The sequence below is a fragment of the Neofelis nebulosa genome, chromosome 7, assembly GCF_028018385.1.
Source record: "Neofelis nebulosa isolate mNeoNeb1 chromosome 7, mNeoNeb1.pri, whole genome shotgun sequence".
Lineage (NCBI taxonomy): Eukaryota > Metazoa > Chordata > Mammalia > Carnivora > Felidae > Neofelis > Neofelis nebulosa.
The window spans coordinates 42,334,475-42,362,031 of record NC_080788.1 but is presented as its reverse complement, the minus strand read 5'-3'; the positions used below and the strand labels follow the sequence as shown (position 1 = coordinate 42,362,031).

Here is a 27,557-nt window from a genome sequence, read left to right as displayed (position 1 = left end):
GGAGACACAGAATCGAAGCAGGCTCCAGGCTCTGAGCTGTCAGCAAAAGAGCCCAACACGGGGCTTGAACTCACAATCCGTGAGATCATGACCTGAGCTGAAGTCAGACGCTTAATCGACTGAGCCACCCAGGCGTCCCCGCATTGCCTTAATTTAAAGAAATCTGTGATATTTATACTTATGTAATGAATAAGCCAGCTGCACTGAATATGTGTACCTTGAAATTTAAATTAATACAATGCCCAGAATATAAGTATGTTTTGGTTAATTTAAATTTTCTGTTTTTAGAGTTAACCCAACTCATTTTGTTTCCGCATTTGCTAAGAAATCAGTCTAAAACGTTCAGTTTCTTTATTGCTTTAACAAATATACTTTATAATAAATATAATGTAGATATCCTTGGAGTCAGGATCATTGTTGCAGAGTTTCTAGCCAACAAATGTTAGTAATAGTGACAGTAGTGGAACAGACCAGCCACATCTTGCATTCCTACATACATCTGCATGGGAGCAGGGACTCATGGTAAGTTTCTGAATTGTTCACAGCACAGATATGATCACTCTGAAGATCATTTCACATTGAGCAATATTTTAATGTTTCATTTAGGTATTCATTTATCTCCTTTTCTGAGCGCAGCATTTTATTCTCCTCTGATTATTTCTTATCTGAAGCCTGATTGGGATATGAAACAAATATGTTCAATACTTTTATCATCCGAAGACCAGGTTAAGTACTCATATAAGAGTTCAGACCATGGGTATTCTAGGATTTAAGAATAAGAAAGTAGAGCACCTTAGGGACCTAGATCCCTCACTGAGTGGCTCAGTGAGTGGAGTGTCTAACTTTGGCTCAAGGCATTATCTCACGGTTCGTGAGTTCAAACCCCATGTAGGGCTTTGTGCTGACAGCTGGACCCTGCTTCAGATTATCTGTCTTCCTCTCTCTCTGCCCCTCCCCCACTCACACTGTCTCTCAAAAATAAGCATTAAAAAAAAAGGGGGTAAGGAGATAATAGCAATCCCCAGTCACTGGCAAAGGTGGTTTCTTTGAGACACTGCTGAGTCAGTGAGACTTTGGAGGATGAGTATAATTTAGGTCCTATGAAGTGGAAGGTAGAAGGGAGGATAGCAACATAACTATAACCCAGGCAGGAGATAGTATAAAGTACCACTAAACTGGGATTGAAGATATAGTACTTTCGAAAGAGAAAACAATTCAGAGTGATAGATGCCATAGGATATTGAATTAAATATTTACTGAGCTCAGAAAGTAGTCAGAACCATACTTTTTTTCTTACTAAACCCAATCCTTGATGGCTTGTTTACTTACATTTTTCTTATTTTTTTCTCTTCTACATGAAAGTCAGATAAAAGGCGAAATGTTGGTTGTAAATTTCGATTGATTTAAGTTAATTGAAAATTTTCTGGGTTTCGTTTAAATGGATTTTAGATTTAGAGTATAACCTGATTAGAAACCTCAATAAGCATCTAGGTTTTGAAATATCTTGTGTATTTTCCTGATATACTATTTTCCTTTTAAAAAATTGTCTGTATGGTTTTATTTTAGAAAAGCCAATGAGGGTTTGAGGAGTATAAACCCAGATGAGACAGCACCCTCTATGCGATTGCTAGCCTATGGTAAGTTGGAACTGCATGTTGTCTCAAGAGAAAAAACCATACCTGGCATAAGAGCCATTTTTACTTTTATGTCTTTGTAGATTTTAAATAGTATTTTATCACTGCCTTGGCCTGTTGGTGTACATTGTGTCTTTTTCTAGCTTTTCAGGACCATTATATAAAGAAAAATAATTATACAGGTGATCTGTGTGTCCATTAAATATTAACTAGATTTGAAACTTGGGTTTCTAATATGTATACACTCTAACAGTTTTTAAGTGATGTTTCTCTTCTCTGGATGGTTACCATGACTTTGGCTATACTAGGAGGACTTTTCATATTAAATAATTAATACCCTTGTATAGTCTTCTTTCAGAATTATGTTTTAAAGACTGGATCTAGGTCCCTAAGTTGAATCACCTTTGTTTGACCCAGGAATTACTTTCTATAATCCAGTCATCCCTCAAGATCAGTTCCAGTTTTGAACCCTCAGACTTTTTTTTTTTTTCATTTTATTTAGCTTTATTTAATTTTACCTTATTAATTTTTGGAGAGCTGACTATATACATTATGACATAGGTGTGCAAAGGTGAATACAGTTATAGACTTTAAGGTGTGAAACATTAACCAAAACAAGAGAAGTATTAACTCCCTTACTCTATGCCTGGCAGACCAAATCTAGACACTGTTTTAAAAATGATATTGATAGGGGCGCCTGGGTGGAGCAGTCGGTTAAGCGTCCGACTTCAGCCAGGTCACGATCTCGCGGTCCGTGGGTTCGAGCCCCGCGTCAGGCTCTGGGCTGATGGCTCAGAGCCTGGAGCCTGTTTCTGATTCTGTGTCTCCCTCTCTCTCTGCCCCTCCCCCGTTCATGCTATGTCTCTCTCTGTCCCAAAAATAAATTAAAAAAAACGTTGAAAAAAAAAAATTTAAAAAAAATAAAATAAAATAAAAATGATATTGATAAAGTAATGACAGCTCAACATTCTGACCTCTTAGTTTTTGACCTTTTCATCTTCAAAGACCTACCTCCAACTTTCCTTAGCCTCCCCCTCCCACGAATGGTAGGAGGCAGAGTTAGGAGGAATCTGTACATAGTTTATCCGTGTTGATTCTCTTGTCCTAAGCTCCCAGTTCCCAACCCTGGCTGCACATTAGTGTTACTGGGAGGCATTAAAATATATTCATGTTTAAAACCCACTCTGGAATAATTAAATAGAGTTGCCATGAGGAAAGGGAAGAGATCTGTTCAATTTTAAAAGTTGCACAGATGTTTGTAATGTGTGGTCAAGGTTGAGAATTAGTTCTACAGACTGTTAACATAAACCAAAGCCAGAACTTCAGCATAGTGTCTTTCTCTGCCTTGCCTATTGCTTCTGTGCCTTTCTAGATCTTTTTCTCTCCTTTTCATTTCTCTGCTACATTCCACTGTTTATTTCCCTTCCTTTTACACCATTCTTGCTCTATTTATCATTTAGCCAAGCACTCATCTTTTCTGAACCAGCTTTCTCCACAGCTTCTCCAATAGCATGTGTCCTTTTTCTCCTTTAAAAAATAATATTCTCTAATCCTTGGAAATTTTATTTGAAGAGAAATCATAACATAAAAAGGGTCTAACAGTGTGTTTCTTCCTCTTTAGTTTCTGGCTTGGGTTTTGGAATCATGAGTGGAGTATTTTCCTTTGTAAATACCCTTTCTGACTCCTTGGGACCAGGCACAGTGGGCATTCATGGAGACTCTCCTCAGTTCTTCCTAAATTCAGGTATGTGCCTACCAGTTGTGAATGTCAAGTCTTCTGGTCTAAATGATCATCCTTATTGAAGTTACCTGGCTTAGGAATTGAAGTGAATATAAATTTATGTGATACCTTTTAAAGGCAAAATACTGTTAGACATCGGAAGGAAAGGACCTAGGAGGGGCGCCTGGGTGGCTCAGTCAGTTAAGTGTCTGACTTTGGCTTAGATCATGATTTCACAGTTGGTGGGTTCAAGCCCTGCATAGGGCTCTGTATTGATAGCACAGGAGCCTGGAGCCTGCTTCACATTCTGTGTCTCCCTCTTTCTTTGCCCCTCCTCCACTCACACGTGTGTGTGCTCTCTCTTTCTCTCAAAAATAAACAAACATTAAAAAAAAAAAAAAAAGAAGTAAAGGACCTAGGAAAATAAAAATTTGGTTAGGGTATTTAGGATTTTAGGGTGGAATTTAGCATACATAAAATTTATTTTTATTTTTGTGTACTAATAATGTTTCTGTGTGGTTGATATATTGTAAGTGAATTTTTATAGGATATATGCTTTTTCATAAGAGACTGTTAAAAACTGAGAACAAACTGAGGGTTGATGGGGGGTGGGAGGGAGGGCAGGGTGGGTGATGGGTATTGAGGAGGGCACCTTTTGGGATGAGCACTGGGTGTTGTATGGAAACCAATTTGACAGTAAATTTCATATATTAAAAAAGAAAAAAAGAAAAAAAGAAAAAAAAAAAAAAAAAAAGGATATATGCTTTTTGATTTTTATTACTTTGTATTTATTTTCAGTATAACCAGTAGTCTTTAATTAGTCATCTTGGCCCCTTTTTGGGATAGGCAGTATAACTGGATTTTGAAATTGAGAGGGAAAATGGTTGTTTAATGTGATGTTTATGTGTCTACAATGTATATTTAAACATACCCGTATCATTTAGAGACTAACAACAAATCTTCCCTTTTCCTTAAGAACTAGAACACTAATAGGACCTTAGAATCCCTTGTTTTTCATTGTTTCTTCCCCACAGGTAACTATTGCCTTGACTTTGTGTTATTAATTCCCTAGGTTAACTGGGTTTGAAAGGTAGGGTTTTTTGTTTTTTTTTTTAACTTATATATGTATATTGTTTTGAAGGTAAAACATGAAAGTTTTACGTTCATGTATGTATCTGAAAAGAAATTAATAGTTTTCCTGCTTCTGAATATTTAAAAATAAATCATACGACATTCTTTGAAAAAAGAAATTGAGAGGAAAAAATGATAGTAGAGAAGTTGACCTTTTTTTTTTATTGCTTTTCAAATTTTTATTTAAATTTCAGTTAGTTAACATAAAGTGCAGTATTGGTTCTAGGAGTAGAGTTCAGTGATTCACCACTTACATACAACACCCAGTGCTCATCACAACAAGTGCCCTCCTTAGTACCAGTCACCCATCTAGCTCATCCCTCACCCACCTCCATCCATCAACCCTCAATTTTGTCTCTATCATTAAGAGTCTCTTATGGTTTGTTCCCGTCTCTCTTTTTTCTTTTATTTTTCCCCCTTCCATTTGTTCATCTGTTTTTTTCTTAAATTCCACATATGAGCGAGCTAATTGTCCTTCTCTTTTTTCACTAAGCATAATACATTTTAGCTCCATCCATATTGTTGCAAATGGCAAGATTTCATTCCTTCCGATGGCTCAGTTATATTCCATTGTATATACATACCACATTTTCTTTATCCATTTATCAGCCGATGAACATTTGGCCTATTTACACAGTTTGGCTGTTGTTGATAGCGCTGCTATGAACATTGGGGTGCATGTGTGCTTTTGAATCAGAATTATTTTTTATGAAATTTATTGTTAGCTTGGTTTCCATACCCAGAACACCCAGTGCTCATCCCAAAAGGTGCCCTCCTCAATGCCCATCACCCACTTTCCCTTCCCTCTCACTCCCCATCAACGCTTAGTTTATTCTCAGTTTTTAAGAGTCTCTTATGGTTTCGCTGTCTCCCTCTCTAACTTTTTTTTTTTCCTTCCTCTCCCCCATGGTCTTCTGTCAAGTTTCTCAGGATCCACATAAGAGTGAAAACATATGGTATCTTTCTCTGTGTGACTTATTTCACTTAGCATAACACTCTCCATTTCCATCCACATTGCTACAAAAGGCCATATTTCATCCTTTCTCATTGCCAAGTAGTATTCCATTGTGTATATAAACCACAATTTCTTTTTTTTTTTTTTTTTTTTTTCAACGTTTTTTATTTATTTTTGGGACAGAGAGAGACAGAGCATGAACGGGGGAGGGGCAGAGAGAGAGGGAGACACAGAATTGGAAACAGGCTCCAGGCTCCGAACCATCAGCCCAGAGCCTGACGCGGGGCTCGAACTCACGGACCGCGAGATCGTGACCTGGCTGAAGTCGGACGCTTAACCGACTGCGCCACCCAGGCGCCCCAATAAACCACAATTTCTTTATCCATTCATCAGTTGATGGACATTTAGGCTCTTTCCATAATTTGGCTATTGTTGAAAGTGCTGCTATAAACATTGGGGTACAAGTTCCCCTATGCATCAGCACTCTTGTATCCCTTGGGTAAATTCCTAGCAGTGCTATTGCTGGGTCATAGGGTGGATCTATTGTTAATTTTTTGAGGAACCTCCACACTGTTTTCCAGAGTGGCTGCAACAGTTTGCATTCCTACCAACAGTGCTGGAAGGTTTGTTCCCCTTTCTCCACATTCTCATCAATATCTGTTGTTTCTTGTATTGTTAATTTTAGCCATTCTCACGAGTGTGAGGTGGTATCTCATCATGGTTTTGATTTGTATTTCCCTGATGGTGAGTAATGTTGAGCATCTTTTCATGTGTCTGTTAGCCATCTGGCTGCCTTCTTTGGAAAAATGTCTATTCATGTCTTCTGCCCATTTCTTAACTGGATTATTTGTTTTTTTTGAATATTGAATTTGATAAGTTCTTTATAGATTTTGGATACTAACCCTTTATCAGATATGTCATTTGCAAATATCTATCCTTTCCTACTGCGTTGGTTGCCTTTTAGTTTTGATTGTTTCCTTGGCTGTGCAGAAGCTTTTTATCTTGATGAGGTCCCAATAGTTCATTTTTGCTTTTGTTTCCCTTGCCTCGGATGACATGTCTCATAAAAAGTGGGTCAGAGGGGTTGTTGCCTGTGTTCTCCTCTAGGGTTTTGATGGTTTCCTGTCTTACATGTAGGTCTTTTATCCGTTTTGAATTTTTGTGTATGGTATAAGAAACTGGTCCAGTTTCATTCTTCATGTTGCTGTCTAGTTTTTGCAACATTATTTGTTGAAGAGACTGTCTTCTCTCCATTGGATATTATTTCCTGCTTTGTTGAAGATTAATTGCCCATATAGTTGTGGTCCATTTCTGGGTTTTCTCTTCTGTTCCACTGATCTGTGTGTGTGTGTTTTTGTGCCAGTGCCATGCTGTCTTGATGACTACAGCTTTGTAGCATAGCTTGAAGTCCAAAATCGTGATGCCTCCAGCTTTGCTTTTCTTTTTCAGGATTACTTTGGCTATTCAGGGTCTTTGTGGTTCCATACAAATTTTAGGATTGTTTGTTCTAGCTCTGAAAAATGCTTGTGGTATTTTGATAGGGATTGCATTTAATGTGTAGATTGTTTTGGTGTAGTATAGACATTTTAAAAATGTTTGTTCTTCCGATCCATAAGCATGGAATGTTTTTCCATTTCTTTGTATTCTCTTCAGTTTCTTTCATAAGTGTTCTATAGTTTACAGAGTACAGATACTTTACCTCTTTGGTTAGTTTATTCTTAGTTATCTTATGGTTTTTGGTGCAACTGCAAATGGGATTGTTTCTTTGATATCTTTTTCTGCTGCTTCATTGTTGGTGTATAGAAATGCAACAGATTTCTTTACGTGGATGTTATATCTGCAACTTTGCTGAATTCATTTATTAGTTGTAGCAGTTTTTTGGTAGGATCTTTCAGGATTTCTACAGAGTATCAAGTCATCTGCAAGTTTGCCTTCTTCCTTGCCAATTTGGATGCCTTTCATTTCTTTTGGCTGAGGCTGAGACTTCCAATACTATGTTAAATAGTGTTGGTGAAAGTGGACATCCCTGTCTTATTCATGACCATAGAGGAAAAACTCTCAGTTTTTCCCCGTTGAGGATATTAGCTGTGGGTTTTTTGTATATGATCTTATGATGTTGACATATGTTCTGTATATCCCTACCTTGTTGAGGGTTTTTATCAAGAATGGATGCTATATTTTGTCACATGCTTTTTCTGCATCTGTTGACAAGATAGATCATATGGTTCTTATCCTTTTATTAATGTGATGTATCACATTGGTTTGCAAATATTGAGCCACGCTTGCAGCCCAGGAATAAATCCCAGTTGATTGTGGTGAATAAATCTTTTAATGTACTACTCGATTTGATTTCGTAGTATCTTGTTGAGATGAGTTGACCTTTTTATTCAAAGATACAGTATAAAAGGACCACCTCATTTCAAATTGCTTTTTCATCCACCAGGTAAAAATTGTCGTCATGCTGCCATGATCATACATTTAGAGTTGATAATGTACATAATATAAAATTTATCTTAAATGTTCAAGAAGAATCTTTTAAAAATAGTTTTAAGAAAATTCCATTGTATTTTTTTCTCCACAAGTTATATCATTAAAATAAGTGTCCCCCATAAACACGTTCTATTAATTAAAAATTATTTAACGTCTTATGGGGTGCCTGGATGGCTCTGTTGGTTAAGTGTTGAATTCTTGGTTTCAGCTCAGGTCATGATCTCATGGTTCGTGGAATGAGCCCCGTATTGGGCTTTGCATTGACAGCACAGAGCCTGTTTGGGATTCTCTCTCTCCTCTTTCTGCCCCTCCCCCCTCAAAATAAATAAACATTAAAAAAAATATTTAACATCTTATACTAAAGGAATTTCTGTCCTCAAGGATCTTACCCTCTGGCAGAGAAAATGAGACTAAAAAAAAAAAAAAAAAAGGAATAACTGTTTTAATACAATTTAAGGTAGCAGTAGAACCAGATATTGGAAGGTATGCCCAAATTTTAAAAACTGCCACAGGTATGGAGGTTCCTCAAAAAACTAAAAATAGAACTACCCTACAATCCAGCAATCACACCACTAGGTATTTACCCAAAGGATATAAAAATACAGATTGAATGTAGCACATGCACCCCAGTGTTATAGCAGCATTAACAACAATAGCCAAACTATGGAGAGAGCCCACATTCCTTACACAGAGGAATATTACTCAGCCATCAAAAAGAATGAAATCTTGCCATTTGCAGCAATGTGGATGGAGCTAGAATATATTGTGCTAAGCGAAGTAAGTTAGAGAAAGACAAATACCATATATTTCACTCATATGTGGAATTTAAGAAACAAAACAGATGAACATATGGGAAGGAGGAAAAGAGAGGAGAGAGGGAAACAAACCACAAGGGACTCTTAACAATAGAGAACAAACTGAGGGTTTCCTGAGAGGTGGGTGGGAGATGGGCTAGATGGGTGATGGGTACTAAGGAGGGCACTTGTGATGAGCATTCGGTGTTGTATGTAAGTGATGAATCCCTGAATTCTCCTGAAACTATGATTGCACTGTATGTTAACTGAAATTTAAATAAAAACAAATTAAGCTGCTGAGGTAATTTAGTCATCCTGACTGTTTTAGTGATCCCCAAACCCAGTAGACTCTTGTTCTTCATTTTAGTCCAGGCCTTGGTATCTCCTGTCTAGATTACTACCATCAACTCCCAACTGCTTAGTCTTTCCTCAGCACACATTTCATATGAATCTGTCCTATATGCAGGCAGCCACCAAACTGATCTTCTTTATACAAAAATGCATGACTTGCTAAGGTCTCTTCTTTCCAGGGATTAAGTCAGGGCCCATTACATCTGGCTACAAGTTCATGGGTTGGACTTATTTAGAGGCACCTCCAACAAATCTAATTTTCTTCATCGTAAGCATTCCATAATTACGGCATTTCCGGCAGTTTTTTAAAGGAATTATAATGAACATTAGGTTTTTAGAATAAATGTAATGTTAATAGCTAAAGTCTGTTAGAGTCTAGTATAAATGAACAAAACATAATCAGGAGGGAGTATTACTGCTACGTTTTTCTGTATTTTCTGAAATTGGCCTATTATACTGCTACCTAAGCAGTTTGGTTCACGTAGCATTCTCCTAATGGAATTTCTTTTTCTGCCAGCTTCTTTCGCTAGATGGTGCTAATTCCCTTTCATAAGACTAGCTGAAGATGATTCTTTTGGAAGAAAGTGAAAGAAAGATGTGCTAGCAGTTTGGGGATTGTATTTGCAATTTCTATAAATGCAAGAGAAAATGCAATATTCCAAAGAAAATGAAGTATTTTAATGTCTCTGGCTGTTAGGATGGCAGGTTGATCATGCTGTGAATATGACCTATAGAAATAAAGAACAGCTGTCATTTTATTATATGCAAGAGTTTCTTATTTGTTATAGCATCATTATTTGGAACATAAACTCTGAATTATTCATTGAAGACATTTTCATTGCATTTTTTTTCAATATATGAAGTTTATTGTCAAATTGGTTTCCATACAACACCCAGTGCTCATCCCAAAAGGTGCCCTCCTCAATACCCATCACCCACCCTCCCCTCCCTCCCACCCCCATCAACCCTCAGTTTGTTCTCAGTTTTTAAGAGTCTCTTATGCTTTGGCTCTCTTCCACTCTAACCTCTTTTTTTTTTTTTTTTTTCTCCTTCCCCTCCCCCATGGGTTTCTGTTAAGTTTCTCAGGATCCACATAAGAGTGAAACCATATGGTATCTGTCTTTCTCTGTATGGCTTATTTCACTTAGCATAATAACACTCTCCAGTTCCATCCATGTTGCTACAAAAGGCCATATTTCATTCTTTCTCATTGCCATGTAGTACTCCATTGTGTATATAAACCACAATTTTTTTTATCCATTCATCAGCTGATGGACATTTAGGCTCTTTCCATAATTTGGCTATTGTTGAGAGTGCTGCTATAAACATTGGGGTACAAGTACCCCTATGCATCAGTACTCCTGTATCCCTTGGGTAAATTCCTAGCAGTGCTGTTGCTGGGTCATAGGGTAGGTCTATTTTTAATTTTTTGGGGAACCTCCACACTGTTTTCCAGATAGACTCCACCACAAGTCTGCTAGAACTGATACATGAATTTAGCAAAGTTGCAGGATACAAAATCAATGTACAGAAATCAGTTGCATTCTTATACACTAATAATGAAGCAACAGAAAGACAAAGAAACTGATCCCATTCACAATTGCACCAAGAAGCATAAAATACCTAGGGATAATTCTTTGCATTTTAAAATAATAACCTCAGATTTGTATATATTTTGTGTTTGTTGTATATGTTATTTATAATTGCTATCGTAACCACTTATTTAGGCATAAGCTCATTTTTTTTAAGTTTATTTATTTTTGAAAGAGAATGAGAACATGTGCGAGCGGGAGATGGGCAGAGACAGAGGGAGAGAGAGAATCCCCAACGGGCTCCGCACTGAGCATGGAGCTCAGTGCCACGAACATGAGATCATGACCTGAGCCAAAACCAAGAGTCAGTTTTTTAACTGACTGAGCCACGCAGGCACCCTGCCATGAGCTCATTTTTAATTTGTTAGTTAAATCTGTAAGTTTATATGTTAGTTTAACATATGTCATTACACATGCCTAAGTAGTAATCAGAATAGGGCCTATGGGGTCACTATGTTAGTGTCAGAGATACACTGTATATAATACCTGTCTGTACATAAATTTTTGTGTTACAAGTAGGCATAGTTTATAAATGATATGTATTTCTAAGTTAATTATTTTTATTTATAGTTGTGTAGCAGGCGAGCATTAAATTTTATTAGAGTCATTACCATCTTAGTAATGCTCTATAGAGGCAAAAATATGGAAATTGGAGTCCTAAGTTCAAGTCTTTTTCTGGCTCATTAATTTAGTATTTTGGGCAAGTCCATTCGATCATTTAATCACTCATTCCACACAGGAATATTAAGTATTTTTATCAAACAGAAGTTATACCAAGCTATGAAAATACAGCTTAATTGGTGTCTGTGCCTTCCACTCTTAGTGGGGGATGAAGACAAACAGCTGATTATAGTAAAGTGTGATAAATGTTATGATGAGGAAGAGCCATGAGCACACAAAAGTCAAGCCCTGACCCATGCTCAGTTGACCTTGTGCTTGCCTTTTTAGTACTTTCTGCAGTTGTTATTAAGTGGTCAAGTGTGTAGTTATTTATGTCTTTCTCTCCAGCTGGATGCAAAGCCTTTTAAGCGCAAGGACTATGTCTGTTTTGTTCACACCAGCACCTCGTGGAGTCCTTTATTTCTCAAATATTGATGGAAAAAATGAAAGCTGGGCACAGCTTATGGAGAAAGTGCTATTTGAGTAGAAACTGAAAGATGAATAATAGCTAGGCAGGCAAAAGAAGGAGGTTGTCAGGGAAGAATGTACCAGGTGGAGGGAAGAGGTCTTTTCCCTACTGTCCTGGAGGTAAGAAAGACATTGTTCATTGGGTAAAGGAAGTACTAGACTTCTGTCTAACCCTCAATTTCCTCATCTTTCTTTTTTTTTTCTTTTATATTTGGCTTTTATTTATTTATTTTAAATATGAAATTTATGGGGCGCCTGGGTGGCTCAGTTGGTTAAGCGTCCGACTTCAGCTCAGGTCACGATCTCACGGTCCGTGAGTTCGAGCCCCGCGTCGGGCTCTGGGCTGATGGCTCAGAGCCTGGAGCCTGTTTCTGGTTCTGTGTCTCCCTCTCTCTCTGCCCCTCCCCCGTTCATGCTCTGTCTCTCTGTGTCTCAAAAATAAATAAACATTTAAAAAAAATTAAAAAAAAATAAATAAATATGAAATTTATTGTCTAATTGGTTTCCATACAACACCCAGTGCTCATCCCAACAGGTGCCCTCCTCAGTACCCATCACCCACCCTTCCCCCCTCCCATCCCCCAAACAAAATTTCCTCATATTTCAAGAAGAACAAAAATGATGCCTAGCTCCGAGTTGTAATGAATTAAATGAAAATTTAGAGAGTAAATAATTGAATAAACTGTAAAATGGCATAAAGGTAGAAAAGTCGTTCTTATCAGGGTAGAGAATTTGGTTCTTGAAATTAAAAAACAGGATTTGGAGGATAATTTCTCTAGTTTATGTGGAATCTGGGTTTATTACTCTGAATTGTGTCTCATGCTTTAGAAGAAAAATGTCTTTAACTGGTACTCAGTAAGAAGGTTTAAAATATTAAATTTAAATTTAAAAAATTTAAATTATTTAAATTAATATATTAAATATTTAAATTTAATATTTAAAATATTACTCAGCTAATATTTTATTTTTAAAACTTCCCCAAATCATTTCATTTATATTTTCTTGGCAGTGCTCCTATCTAGGTAAGGTCTTAAACTTTGTACCCACTCACTAGGAGAAATCAGCACAGGTCAGATCATCATGTTCAGTTCTGAGCATTGTGATTTAACAGGAATACCAAAGAACTAAAATTGGTACAGAAGAACATCATGAGTATGGTGAAAGACCTAGAAGCTGTGTCCAATGGGGACTGATTGAAGGAAGAGGAATGTTGAGCCTGAAGGAAAATAAAAGTAAGAGGAACACAGGAGATTCGATATTTGTCCCAATTTGTCATTCCCATTATAGAATTACGCATCCACATCCTTGCATGGCCTGTCGTGGCCAGGATGTACTTCTCTGCGCTTGAGGTTACACGCAGTAATGTGACTTGAGTTGGTTAATTAGTGGATGTAAGGTAAGTCAGAGGCCAAAAAAGCACTTTATGGTTGGGCCTGCCTCTTTGGACTCTGGTCATGTGCCATGAGAACGTGTCCCGCATAGACTTGCATGCAGCTGTAGCAGCCTGTAGCAGTGCTGCCCGGCTGAGCCCAACCTTAATCAGCCAGAGCACAGTCAGTGAGACCTTTAGACCAATGAACATGACTCTTATAACCCAGTGAGTTTCCTTTTTTTCCTATAATATTTTAAGTATAATCCTTATAATATGTCAGTTTGTTACATGTTTAGACTTTTATTATTTTTGTTAATGTTTGTTTATTTTTGAGAGAGAGAGAGAGCGTGAACAGGGGAGGAACAGAGAGAGGTAGACACAAATCTGAAGCAGGCTCCAGGTTCCGAGCTGTCAGCACAGAGCCCGATGTGGGGCTCAAACTCATAAACTGTGAGATCATGACCTGATCTGAAGTCGGACGCTTAACCAACTCAGCCACCCGGATGCCCCAGGTGTTTAGACTTTTAAATGAAAGCTCTTTGTAAGCAACATTATCTCAAATGACTGTCTTACCAATTACAAAGTGGTAGACTAATAGATTAACATCTATTAATGATACAGAGAAAGTTTTTAACAATGGAGATTAATCTGCAATTCCTACTCTTTTCTGAATGTATTAGAATCTTAATTTCTTAGAATTATCAGAGCTATCTGCCACTGCTTATGATGCAGTAATATGTCATCAGTGTTGTCATCACATATATTTTTTCGTTATGTTTTCATTATATCAGTAGCATAATAGTCTTTCCTTCAAGCTGTCCATGTAACAGAGAATGGGAAACTCTACTGTTGGAATGTCCTTGGCTTGTTAGAGACTAGCAGCTTGTGATACGTTATCATGGATGCAGAGCACTGACAGCCGTCTTCAGGCAGTGTGCAAACAGGCAGCTCAGGAGGCTGCTTCACAGTTTGGCTGAAAAGAACGACGCAGGCTGTGGCTCTAAGACTTGGTGGCTCTTTCAGATATGTTCCAGGCTACTTTCTGAGACACTGATGTCTTTTCTGTCACATGGCTGAGTGGCTGGCCCCTGCTGACCCCTATGCAGCTGAGGCAGTCTACTGGCTTCTGCTGCTCATTTTTTTTCAGGCCATGTTTCTTCTTCTTTGCATGTGAATAAGTCCTTATTTTCTTCATCCACTACTGCCTTTAATTTTTGGTGTTTTTGTGTTTAGTTTCTTTTTCTTCCTAGAGAAATTCCCAGAGAATTTTTTCATAGCAGTGATGAGCAGGATATTACTCTGCAGATGATTTGCGCTGGATAAAAGTAACATTTTTGGAATATCATCTGACATAGTATCTTTTTTTCCTTCAGTCCCATAGGGACATATATTTTTTCCACTACCTCACTATTTACAAGTTTGAAAGCGGGGGGGGGAACCCACCCTGTTTCCAGCTTTATTGACCAGTCTGGCCTTTCTCAGTCACCTCAGCGTGATCCTGTGAGCCCTGTTGCTGTGTTGGGAGCATGTTCTGGGAGTCCTGGCATTTGCTGATCTGTTCTTTGCCTACTTCTCGTCACCAAGGATGCTCTTCACTTCTGGGATCAGTGGTGCCAGTTTGCTCCCCTGCCTCTCCATGGTTCTTCTAAAGAGAACTAGAATGTTCACATCAGGGCCGCTGCATTGCATCATTTCTGGGGAAATCTTTCATATTGTAATATGTTTCACTGGTGTACTCTGAGGTTTTCCTCAGTACTCTGAGTGCTATTACTGGAGCAAGTCTTAGCCAAATTTCCTGGAACCAGACTTTTTGTATTTTATGCATAAATGTTTAGAAATCTTTGTGGTTCTTTTTTAAGGAATTAATCAACCTTGAGGTTTATTTTAAGGGATAGGTCTATTTGATTTTATCAGCTTTTTCATTATTCTGCAGTTCTTCACCAAAGAAGATATATTTTATTTCATCAAAATATCAAAAAATATTTTGATATACAAAGATTTTGATTTACAAAGGTTTACTCAAATATTAACTTTGAATATTGAATATTTTTTTCAACTTTTTAATGTTTTTTATTTTTGAGAGAGAGAGAGTGAGCGAGCGTGAGTGGGCAGGTACAGAGAGGGAGAGGGAGACACAGAATCTGAAACAGGCTCCAGGCTCTGAGCTGTCAGCACAGACCCTGATACGGGGCTTGAACTCGGAAACGGCGAGATCATGATCTGAACCGAAGTCAGATGCTTAGACTGAGCCACCCAGGTGCCCCTTTACTTGAATATATCAATCTTGAGATTGAATTCCCAGTTTCAGATGTTGATTTTTCCATCTTTGGGGGATTTTTTTCTTCTTACATTGAATGGAACAATGATTTGAAAATCTGACTTCTCATCAGTAATTCTGGAGGACAGAAAACAGTGCAACAACATCTTTAAAGTGATGTTCTTAAGAAGTCTTCCTCATTTCAATTGATGCCCTTCCATCCTTCCTCTTGCTCAGGCAAAAACCTTGGCACAATTCCTTTCTTGGCACAATTTTTCCTTTTTTCTTATAACTCACATCCAGTCCAGCTACACATCTTACCTCCAACTTTCATTTAAATCTCCATCCAAGTTCTTTTGGCCAACTACACATTTTATCTCCAACTTTCATTTAAATATCCATCCAAGTTCTTTTGTGCTTAGTTTTGCTTTATATATAGCATTAGGAATGAACGGTTTGAGAACTGGTTTGGAGCAAACACTTAAAGGTAAATCTTGGGATGCCTAAGTGGCTCAGTCAGTTAAGTGTCTGACTCTTGATTTAGGCTCAGGTCATGATCTCATGGTTTGTGAGCTCAAACCCCATGTTGGGCTCTGCACTGACAGTGTGGAGCCTGCTTGGGATTCTGTCTCTTTCTCTGCCCTTTCCCTGCTTGCTCACTCTCTGTCTCTCTCAAAATAAATAAATAAATAAACAAACAAACAACTTAAAAAAAAAAAAGGTAAATCTGATGGTGCTGAAACTATTCCAGGCCAGAGACAAACATGGAAAGGCCCTAGTTAATGTCGTAAAGCCAACACAGCATTAATACAAAGCAGTAGAATCCCGAGAACCCACACTCCCGGCCCACTGCCAGAGGATGGGTTTCCCATTAGGGAGTTGTACCCTAGGTTCCCATGAACACTGCCTTAGGCCACTCATGCTCCCAGTGGCAGCTGTAGCCAATAACTTTTGGCATAGTTATCCAGCATTTTTGTGACAATAGCTGAGTAGTAGAGTTTCAGTTTTTTTTAAGTGTGCTACATATGGGAAATAAAAGAGTTGACTCATTCTTCTTCAAAAAGCCTTCCTAGGATCAACAAGCAGCATTTGGAGCAGAGTTTCTTAATGGCACTATTGACATTTGGGGTCAGATAATTCTTCGTTAGTGGGAGATGGAGGGCTGTCTTGTGTATTGTAGGGTGTTCAACAGCATCCCTGGCCTCTGTCTACTAAATGCCAAAAGTACCCCACCCCCAGTTGTGGCACCCAAAAATGTCTACAGATATTGACAAATGCTCTCTGGGGGCAAAATTGCCTCACTTGTGAATCACTGAGTTAGAAGGCAGATTTGGGTTCAGTTGGAGAAGAAACTTTCCCACCGTGACTGCTTTAATGAAGTAAGCTTCTAGACTGGATTTGAAGTGTACCCTGTGGGATTTACTTTTTCATTGCAAAGAGATTAGTTCATAAAACATGTAAGAAGTTTCCCAATGCTGACTCCCCACTCTGATGAACTAATCTGAAGAGAGGATTTCATCATTTTTTAACATGTGTTAGGGAGACTTTAAACAAAATCATATCTTTGACAGTCTGTTCAGTTCATGAGAATATTTCAGAAGCATTTTTGTAAATATGAAATGATAAATGCTGTTTAAACACCAGTAGTTAATTCAGATTGCTTTCAGAACATCTCTTTTATGATCTGTATTAAGGGATAGTACTACCCCTTTCTTATTGCTATGTAATATAAGATAGTTTTCAATGTCTTTTTTAAATCTTGGAGAATGTTATTTGATCAATGTATATATTTCTATATTATTATAATTAGGTCACAGGAATGTCATGTTTTTTAACGCTAAATTTTAAGTTAAATCACTCTTATAGGAAAAGCATTTTCAAAAATATTTAGTTCTGTGGCTTGACTTCTACTTTGGCTAGGTCAATGGAGATTGCTCAAGAATCCAGAGAGTTTCTGCAACCAAGAGGGATGGAGAACAGTCCCTCACTTCACAGAACCTTGACACCCCAGACTCTTTTCTTACTTAGAGAAGGAAGCCAGAAGCTCATTAGTAACTACATTCTGTCTCTAGGCAGTTGAGGCTAACCCTTGGCTTTGCTAAGTCCTCCTCTGCCTGTTGCTGCCACCACCCAGCAGCAGCCTTTGGCTCTCTCTGGCATAGTTGGAGATACTCTGAAGTTGTCGAGGGAAGCCAGATGATAGCAGTGTCTGTGCTGGTAGGATCTAGTATTAGAATCAGTCGCTACTTTAAGCTGCTATCTTTGCAGGGACAGAAAAGCAGATACAGGAATAAGGGAGAGAGGGACAAGCATGAAAATGAGGATATTTGTGAATCTGTGTGCTGAAACATTTAGAGTATATTCAGGAAGAACAAAAGAGCCAAATAGTAAATGTGGCCTCTTAAAGATAACACTGAAACATTTGGCTTAAAAATGGGTTAGATTAAAGCATTCTTTACCAAGGGAATTTGACTTAAAAGATATTTGGAAGAGGAAGTCCATTATCAAACTAGCAGCTACGGTTTCACAAACAGATGTACAAAATTCGTTAGAATGTTAATCAGGTTTCTGATTAATGTTCCAAAACACTAGAAATTCTAGAACTTCCTTTTATCAGTCTGTATTATAAAGAAGTTGTGAAATTTATATGATTAAGTTAGAGAAGTTTTTTTTTTTCTATTTTTAAGAATATTAGAACAAAGCACACTTAGGGTTAGATTCATTGAAGGAATTGTTGAATTTTATAGTTAGGAACATGAAATGAGAAAGTTTTACTAATGAAAAGATAATATCCTAGAATAGCAAATCCTTTAGTTGGAATTCTGTTTACTAGAGACAAGCATCAACATAGTATGTATGTCCCTCTAGCTACATGTACATGGCAGGATACTCAGGTCTCCATTTCTCTTGGACCTCTAACCAGTTGCAGAGGGAATAAACAATGAATCGCAGTATTCTAAAGAGCACATTGTAATAGGAAAGGCTTGTGATGACATGGAAGCCAGCCAGAAATTAATGCCAGCCGAGTAAATAAGCAGTCAGGTAAGCATATGCAGTGTTTTCACAAATGTCCGAGAGGTCCCCTTTGGATACTGTTAATAAAACAGGAAACTGAAAGGATGAGGCAGAGTCCCATGGGATTGTGTTTTGTGCACCGTGATAGCCCCAGTGCCTGGAACAGTGCCTGCCCATAATGGACATTGAATAAGTATGGGGAGGAAGAAGACAAATGCAAAAGTAATACCAGGTCAGAGGAAGAAATGTCCAAGGGTGAAGAAGAGTGCATTTTAAAACATAGCCCGGTACCTAGGAAACTTGGATAAATGTGGTAACCGCTTGCTGCTTTGCCTCGCTTTCTTTCCCACCTGACAGTACAACTCATTAAAGGCTCTGCCCTACTCATCTTTGAACCTGGAGACGGTAGCAGATGGTAGTATCATTTATTGAAAAGCTGTGGTTTATATTAAAGCACTGTTCTTCCCTGGAACAGCCCTATGAGGTATTATTGGCCCCATTTCTGAAATAAAGGAAACAGAAGGGGAGGGAGGTTAAATAATCTGGCCAAAGCCATACTGTGGAGCTCGCATTCCATCTCAGGATTGTGTGACTCCTGAGCTCCTATACAGAATCTTTAGGCCAGACTATCCAGGTGCTCAGTAAATGTGTGCTCAGTGTTTTTTAAAAATGAAGATTAGGTGTCCTAAAGAATTCACCAAGGAGATGGCATCAAGCTAGATCTCAAGTAAAAGTAAGATTTGGATGTGGTGAAATGTTGCCATCATCCCAAAGGTACATATTTTAAAACTCCTCCTCTACTTTCAAGTATTTGTCAGCGTTTCACTAAATGATGTCATTATATATAAAAACTTGCCTTCTAGGGGAGCCTAGACGGCTCACTTGGTTAAGCTCCCAACTTAGGCTCAGGTCGTGATCTCACAGCTTGTGGGTTCAATCCCTGTGTCAGGCTCTATGCTGACAGCTCAGAGCCTGGAGCCTACTTTGGATCTGTGTCTCACTCTCTCTCTGCCCCTCCCCTGCTCATGCTCTGTCTCTCTCCCTCTCTGTAAAGTAAACAAACATTAAAAAAAAATTAAAACTTGCCTTCTTCTAATCACAACAATTATATCCTTTTAATGTATAACAGTTTTGTCCTTTTAATATAGTTTTTGGATGTTTTTAACTTTGTATAAATAGTGGTTGGTGTTCCACAATATACTTTTGTCCCCACTAGCATTATATTATTGAGATCATTTATATTATAGAGCATATAGTATTCCATTGTGTGAATACACCACAGTTTATCCATTCTGATAATGATGGAAATTTTTTGTTAATATAAACAATGATAGTATAAATATTCTTGTATATGTCACTTGGTGCACATATATTAGAGTTTTCCAGGGTAGTGGTTCTCACATTTGAGCATACATCAGAACCACCTGAAGGGCTGTTTAAACACAGGTTGCAAGGCTCATTGATTCAGGAAGTCTGGGGTAAGTCCCAAGAATGTGCATTTCTTTTTTTTTTTTTTTTTTTTTTAATTTTTTTTTTAACTTTTTTATTTATTTTTGAGACAGAGAGAGACAGAGCATGAATGGGGGAGGGGCAGAGAGAGAGGGAGACACAGAATCGGAAGCAGGCTCCAGGCTCCGAGCCATCAGCCCAGAGCCTGACGCGGGGCTCGAACTCACAAGACTGTGAGATCGTGACCTAAGCCGAAGTCGGACGCTTAACCGACTGAGCCACCCAGGCGCCCCAAGAATGTGCATTTCTAACAACATCTCAGGTACTAATGATCTATTGATCCAAGAACTAACTGCTTCAGAGTATATATCTAACTGTGGAATTGTTGGAGTGAAATAGAGAGTACATACTTTCAATTTTACTAGGTAATGCTAGATTGTTTTCCTATCAGCAATGTGAAAGCGAATTGTCAGACTTGAATTTTTGCCAGACTGGTGGGTGTTAATGGTATCTTATTATGTGGCTGAAAGGGGAAATCGATATGCTTTTTTTTCTTCATATTAAAACTTTCAGAATAGACCCTAGAAGCAGCTTCTTGGCTCCTTCTCGAACCTCAGGCAGGTTCAGCCTACCTGCCTCCACTCCAACTTCCACACTGGCCTCCACCATGTCTATCAGGGTGACCCAGAAGTCCTACAAGGTGTCCTCCTCCGGCCCCCGGGCTTTCAGCAGCCTCTCCTTCACTCATGCGCCTGGCTCCCGCATCAGCTCTGCCCTGTCCTGGGTGGAAAGCGGCAGCAGCTTCCAGCGTGGCCTGGGCAGCAGCATGAGTGTAGTTGGGGGCTACGGCAGGCCCGGGAGTATGGGGGGCATCACGGCTGTCTCAGTGAACCAGAGCCTGCTGAACCCTCTTAAGCTGGAGGTGGACCCCAACATCCAGGCCGTGCGCAGCCAGGGGAAGGAGCAGATCAAGACCCTCAACAACAGGTTTGCCTCCTTCGTCGACAAGGTGCGGCATCTGGAGCAGCAGAACAAAATTCTGGAGACCAAGTGGAACCTCTTGCAGCAGCAGAAAACCTCTCGCAGCAACATGGACAACACGTTCGAGAGTTACATCGACAACCTTCGGCGGCAGCTGGAAACCCTAGGCCAGGAGAAGCTGAAGCTGGAGGTGGAGCTTGGCAACATGCAGGGCCTGGTGGAGAACTTCAATAAATATGAGGAGATCAAAGAACGTGCAGACATGGAGAATGAATCTGTCCTCATCAAGAAGGATGTGGACGAAGCTTACATGAACTAGGTGGAGCTGGAGTCCCGCTTGGAAGGGCTGACTGATGAGATCAACTTCTTAAGGCAGCCGTACAAAGAGGAGATCCGTGAGCTGCAGTCCCAGATCTCGGACACGACTGTGGTGCTGTCCATGGGCAGCAGCCACTCCCTGGATCTGGATGGCATCATTGCCAAGGTCAAGGCCCAGTATGAGGAGATCGCCAACAGCAGCCAGGCTGAGGCTGAGACCATGTACCAGATCAAGTACTAGCAGCTGCAGACATTGGCCGGGAAGCATGGGGATGACCTCCATCTCCCAAAGACGGAGATTTCCAAGATGAACCAGAACACTAACTGACGCCAGGCTGAGATTGAGGGCCTGAAAAACCAGAGGACTTCCCTGGAGGCCACCATAGCTGATACCAAGCAGCGTGGGGAGCTAGCCGTGAAGGACGCCAATGCTAAGGTGGCCGAGCTGGAGGCCGCTCTGCAACGAGCCAAGCAGGACATGGCCCGGTAGCTGCAGGAGTACCAGGAGCTCATGAACATCAAGCTGGCCCTGGACATCAAGATCACCACCTACTGCAAGCTGCTGGAGGGCGAGGAAAGCAGGCTGGAGTCTGGGATGCAGAACATGAGCATCCACACTAAGACCTCCCACCGGCTACTTGGGTGGGCTGGTCTCAGCCTACAGGGGCCACATGAGCCCTGGCGTCAGCTATGCCTTCCAGTCCAGCTTCAGCTCTGGCCAGAGCTCTGCTTCCTCTGGCCATGTCAGCTCCTCCAAGGCTGTGGTGGTGAAGAAGATCGAGACCCGTGATGGGAAGCTGGTGTCCCAGTCATCTGACGTCCTGTCCAAGTGAACAACCACTGTGGTCCCTCCCAACCTACCCGCTCCCGTGGCTGCCCTAGAGCCTGTGGGGGAAGGAGCTGTGCAGGGGAGCGTTGGGAATGGGAGGCCCACCTAAGCCTCACCTCAGTTCTTGGCCTACCCTTAGGGGGAGTCCACCACCCTGGGTACCCCCCTCTTGCCCATGTCCCCAGCTAAAAGCCAATTCAAGAGTTTTTTCCCAAATAAAGCCTCAGATGGCTCTGCCAATCCCCCTCTTCCCCCCAAAAAAACCTTTCAGAATATGCGGAATTGGTTCATTTTAAATAATATTTTCAGGGCACAGGAAACACATTCTTTTCCACAGAAAAATCTGGGATCAAATTCAGTTTTGGTTGCCTAAGAAGAATCTTAGATAATTGTTGTAATTTTTAATGTTTTTATTCTTCCGTTGGCCTTTTTAAAAAGGAAAGAACACAGGAGCAATTCCACTTTAGTGAGACTTGTGTAAACTGAATGTACTCCGTTTAATTGAGGATGGTGCAAAAGGCTAATTTGGGAAGAGTTGATTAGATACCACACTAGTTTTATTGCGTTCCTCAGAGATACTCCTTGAAAGCCAGGTCCAAGCTGACTTTAGGTTTAACAGGTTTAACAGGTTCACATTCTGGATGAGAAGCTACTGCAGACCTGGCGCCTCTTTCAGAAATGTTGCTTTCCAGGGGCGCCTGGGTGGCTCAGTCGGTTGAGCATCCAACTTCGGCTGAGGTCGTGATCTTGGGGTTCGTGAGCTCGAGCCCTGCATTGAGCTCTTTGTTGACACCTCAGAGCCTGGAGCCTGCTTCGGAACCTGTGACTCCCTCTCTCTCTGCCCCTCACCCTCTCACGCTCTCTCTCTCTCTGTCTCTCAAAAAATAAACATTAAAAAAAAAAAAAGTGTTGCTTTCCAGTTTACTATTTGAGCAAATGTGTGTCAAAGTCCTGCTTCTGGCAGGTGGTAATTAAACTCTCAAGGTGGTGTACCGCACCCCAAGAGCCTGTTGTATCATGACCAAGTGTGACTGGGCTTTGGCATCCGTGTCTGTATGACTGGACACTAATTGATAACTGTCTTTCAGCTTTCATGACGCTGGTTATCATATTGTTGCACGTGTTCTGGGGCATCATATTTTTTGATGGCTGTGAGAAGAAAAAGTGGTCTGCCCTTCTTGTAGTTCTTCTGACCCATCTGCTGGTGTCAGCCCTGGTGAGTATTGATTGTCACCATGCTCACAGTATTTTTTGGATCATAAGTCCACATATGGTACATTCCACTCTCAATGAAATACATGCTCATGGGAAGATGAAGCTCTTTAATGAGTGAATGGTAGATAGATAAATCATCTATTCCTACAGCAAAAGCCACTCTTAATTTGTTGGTTGATTTCATTAAAGATTTTATTCTATGTATCTATCTATCTTTTATGGGTATAGTCAAACCTGAAATAGTCTTGCATTAGGCTTATATTATGTAACACATCTTAAATAAGTACCATGTTATTAGAAATCCTTTTCATATATACATTTTAATAGCCTTATATCATTACATAGAATTACATGATAGTTTGCTTAACTGATCACATCTATTTCAAAATTTTGTTTCTTACGATGCTGTCTTGAACATCTTTGTACATGAAATTTTTTCAGTATGATGTTTAGATTTCATAGAATGAAAATATGAAATTAAATGGTACAAATATTTTTAAAGCCCTTGATATAAATTGGTAAAGTCCTCTCCACAAGGATTGTACCATTTCTACTCACTCTGATAAATAGCAACGGTGCCCATTTTATTCCCTCCTCACTGAAATTATAATTATTATGCCAGTTTTCTAAATAACTAAAATTTAAAAAGAAAGCTTGACTAGCTATATTTCTTAAGAATATTTAATGGTTTGGGTTTGACTTTCATGGCAATTTGCCATGTATTTACATCAGAATTATCCCCACTACTGCCTTGTCCAGACCCTTATCATTTCTCATCTCTTAGTTTTAGAAGGGTTCTTTCTGATGGTGTCCTACCTCATGTTTCTCTCTTCTCCATCCACTTAGAATTTATATCAAGTTTTCTCATACTGGGCTCCTTGACCTCTGATGCATCTAAAATGAAGTCTTGCAGGGGTGCCTGGCTGGCTTAGTTGCTAAAGCACATGACTCTTGATCTCTGGGTCGTGAGTTCAGGCCACCAGTTATAGGCATAGATAGATAGATAGTTAAAAGATAGATAGATAGTTAGATAAAAATGCAGTCTTATTGCTTCCCCTTCCTAAAACCTTTCAGCGGTGCAGGATACTAAAGTTAGTGTGATGGCAACTATGTGAAGCCAAATCTTCATGGAAAAAAAAAGACTGGAAAGAGAAAGCATTAAAATACTAATAGTATTTATCTCTGAATGGATTCTTTTCTTCTTTATAGTTTTTGGCATGTTCCAAATTTTCTGCAATGTACACTTCTATAATCAGAAAGGAAATTAAATGAAAAAACAAATGTCCTTTTCATGGATCCATGTGGCTAATTGATTCATTTGACAAATATTTACTGAGTACCTTCTATGTTCCAGGCACTGTTTTAGGTAAACAAAACAGTTTAGTGAACAAAACAAAGATCCCTGCTTTTACAGTTTAGTGGTGAGAGAAAGGCAGCAAGCAGCAGGCATAATAAATAAGAAATTTTATCGTGATAGGTGCTATGGAAAGTAGAGCAGAGTTAAAAGGAATCCAGAGTGTGGGGAGGCAGAGGATGTCCAATTTTTTAATTAGGTGGTCAGAGTAGGCTTCGTTGTGAAGGTGACCTTTGAGCAAAGAAGTGAAGTAGATTGGTCATGCGGCTCTCTGGGGAAGAGCATCCTGGACTGCACAACCAGTAGCAAAGTCTAAGATCAAAGAAATTGCTTGGCGTATTTTTGGAAGTGAGGGTGGCCAGAACAGAGTGAGCTAGGGTAAAGGTAATAGATACTGTCACAGAGTTGAAGGTGGGGAGGGAAGTAGAGGTTAGAAGTGAGAACCACATCTAGATAATGCAAGACATTGACATTTACTGTCAGTGAAATGGGAGTCGTTGCAGGGTGTTAGGGCCATGATCTGACTCAAATTTTTAAAAGATCACTTGGCCGTGTTAAGAGTGAACTGTAGCAGGGAAAGATTATAGTCATCAGGAGAAGGATGGTGATAACTTGGGTGAAAAAGCAGTGGATATAATGAGAAATGATCAGATTGAGGATATATTTTTGAAAGTAGAGCCAGCAGTATTTCCTTACAGATTGGGTAAGGCATAGAGTGAAAGAAGAGGAGCCAAGGATGTCTCCAAGGTTTGGGCCTGGACAATTAGAAGGATGGAGTTACCATCAGCTGGGATGGGGGAGCTTGTGAGGGTGGATCAAGGAGTTCATCTGGACACATTATAAAGGTGAAATAGAGGTGCCTATTGGACATCCTAGTGAAAATATCCATTAGGCAGTTGGATGAGAAAGTACGGAGTTGGGGAGAGAAATCCAGGCCAGAAATCCAAAGACTGAGCTCTGGGACACTCCCACATTGACACTGGGGAAAGAGAAGGTGCCAGCAAAAGAGACTGAGAAAGAGCCACTAGTGAGGTTGGAAGAAAACCAGGAGCCAGATGTCCTGGAAGCCAGATGTGTTAAGGAGAGAATGATCAGCTGTAGTAGATGCCTGTGGAATAAAACCCAGACTTCTTTGTTTGACATAAGCCTCTTATCAGCCTTACTGGTACAGAACTTAACCTCCTGCTGCTCCCCACAGTTCACATCATATGCTCCATCTAAATTAATCCATTGTGGCTTCCCAGTAGGTGTGCCTTGTCCGTGCTGTTTTATCTGCAGTGACGCATCTCCCCCTAACCTAAGTCAGTTTGGAAAAGTACTCATTCCATGTGAAGCCTCCCTGGAAAAGGTGCATATTCCAGACTGAGCACGATCACCAGCCCTTATTCATAGCTCTGTTATAACACTTATCCACAGATAACACTGTTTTATTTAATATAGCTATTTATTCATTTATTATTATTTTTAAAAATTTACATCCAAATTAGCATATAGTGCAATAATGATTTCAGGAGTAGAATCCAGTGATACATACAACACCCAGTGCTCATCCCAGCAAGTGTCCTTCTTGGTACTCCTTGCCCATGTAGCCCATCCCCCCATCCCAAACCCCTCCAGTAGTCCTCAGTTCTCTGTATTTAAGAGTCTGCAGCTACTTTCGAGGGAGTGCTTTTCCTTTACTCTAACGATGTGCTGCACGCTTCTCCCCTTCCTCTGTCCTCTCTCTGCAAAAACAGCTCCCTACCCTCCACAGCTTCTCTCTCTCTCCCCCACTTCACCTCTCCGCACCATGTACCTGCCAAGTTCTGTGGTTCAAGTTATGCAGATTGTTGTGTTAATCCTCAGATCAATTTCCTAGATGTGCAAAATAATGTGGTGCTGATCTAGCTGCATTTCAGGGATGAGAGAATCTGAGAACTTGAGTGCTGTGCTGCTCTCCCATCTTGGCCTCACTATCTTATTTAATATCGTTTTTGTATATCTCTCTCCAACTAGAGTTTGATCATCAGGGATGATCTTATCTTGTCAATGTTTGTATCCTCAATCCTATAAATGTAGAATATTGAATAGTTGATATTCTCTTTAATGATTAAAGAGAACCCAGGAAAATAAACTAAAATAAAAAAGAATTTGGGAAATTTGGAAGATTATCTACCAAAATTTTAATAGTAGTTATCTCTGAATAGCAGAGGGGGGAGGGGAACGGGGTAGTGCTTGGTGGCTCAGTCGGTTAAACATCTGACTCTTGATACCCGCTCAGGTTTTGATCTCCTGGTTGTGAGTTTAAGCCCCCTCTGGGGCTCCATGCTAGACATGAAGCCTACTTAAGAAAAATAACACACACACACACACAGAAACATATACAGATCAAAACTGTACATCTTGTAACCTATGTAACTCGAACCTACATGAAAACTGAAACATCAGATCCCATGAGCCTCCTACCACGGTCCTGACTTCTAACACCATGGCTTGCCTTGCCTTTTGGTAGTTTATGTAAACAGAACTATACGGTATTTACTCTTGTGTCTGACTTCTTTCGCTTAACATTATCTTTGTGAGAGTCATCTATATATATTGCTCATTTATTGCACTCTAGTATTCTACTTTGTGACTGTACTATGATTTATCCATTCAGCTGCAGAAATGGTATCTCTAGTTTTTGACTTTTGTGACTAATTATAATGCTTTGAGCATTCTAGAATATATCTCTTTTGAATATATGTGTACATTTCTTTTGGATGTATGCCTAGGAGCGGAATTGCTGATCATGGGGCGTGCATATGTCAGCTGTTCATACCACTCAGCTTTTCAGAGTCGTTGTATTGACTTACATTCCCATTAATTTGTGAGTGGCAGTTCCTCCACCTCCTCACCAGTGGTTGGTATGGCACTGTCTTGTTACTGATCCCCCTGGGTATGTGGTGGTATCACATTATGGTCTTAATTAGCATTTCACTAATGATTAATGA

At 39.7% G+C, this 27,557-nt stretch overlaps 1 protein-coding gene and 1 pseudogene across 8 annotated transcripts in view; both read left to right on the top strand.

Moving 5' to 3' along the window:
- The window catches only part of APH1B (aph-1 homolog B, gamma-secretase subunit), a 140,097-nt gene that overhangs the window by 5,812 nt on the left and 106,728 nt on the right, over positions 1 to 27,557 (top strand). For 7 of the 8 annotated variants that reach the window (XR_009264083.1, XM_058737484.1, XM_058737482.1 and 4 more), the window contains exons 3-5: positions 1,567 to 1,637; positions 3,256 to 3,378; positions 23,105 to 23,232. Coding sequence is in view for 7 of the 8 variants with exons in the window: in XM_058737484.1 (XP_058593467.1) it covers positions 1,567 to 1,637; positions 3,256 to 3,378; positions 23,105 to 23,232 (322 nt within the window). In the remaining variant the exon portion in view is untranslated. The remainder of the gene's footprint in view (positions 1 to 1,566; positions 1,638 to 3,255; positions 3,379 to 23,104; positions 23,233 to 27,557) is intronic. The other variant, XM_058737486.1, reaches the window with a different exon arrangement.
- Positions 20,185 to 23,098, top strand: LOC131516452 (keratin, type II cytoskeletal 8-like; annotated as a pseudogene).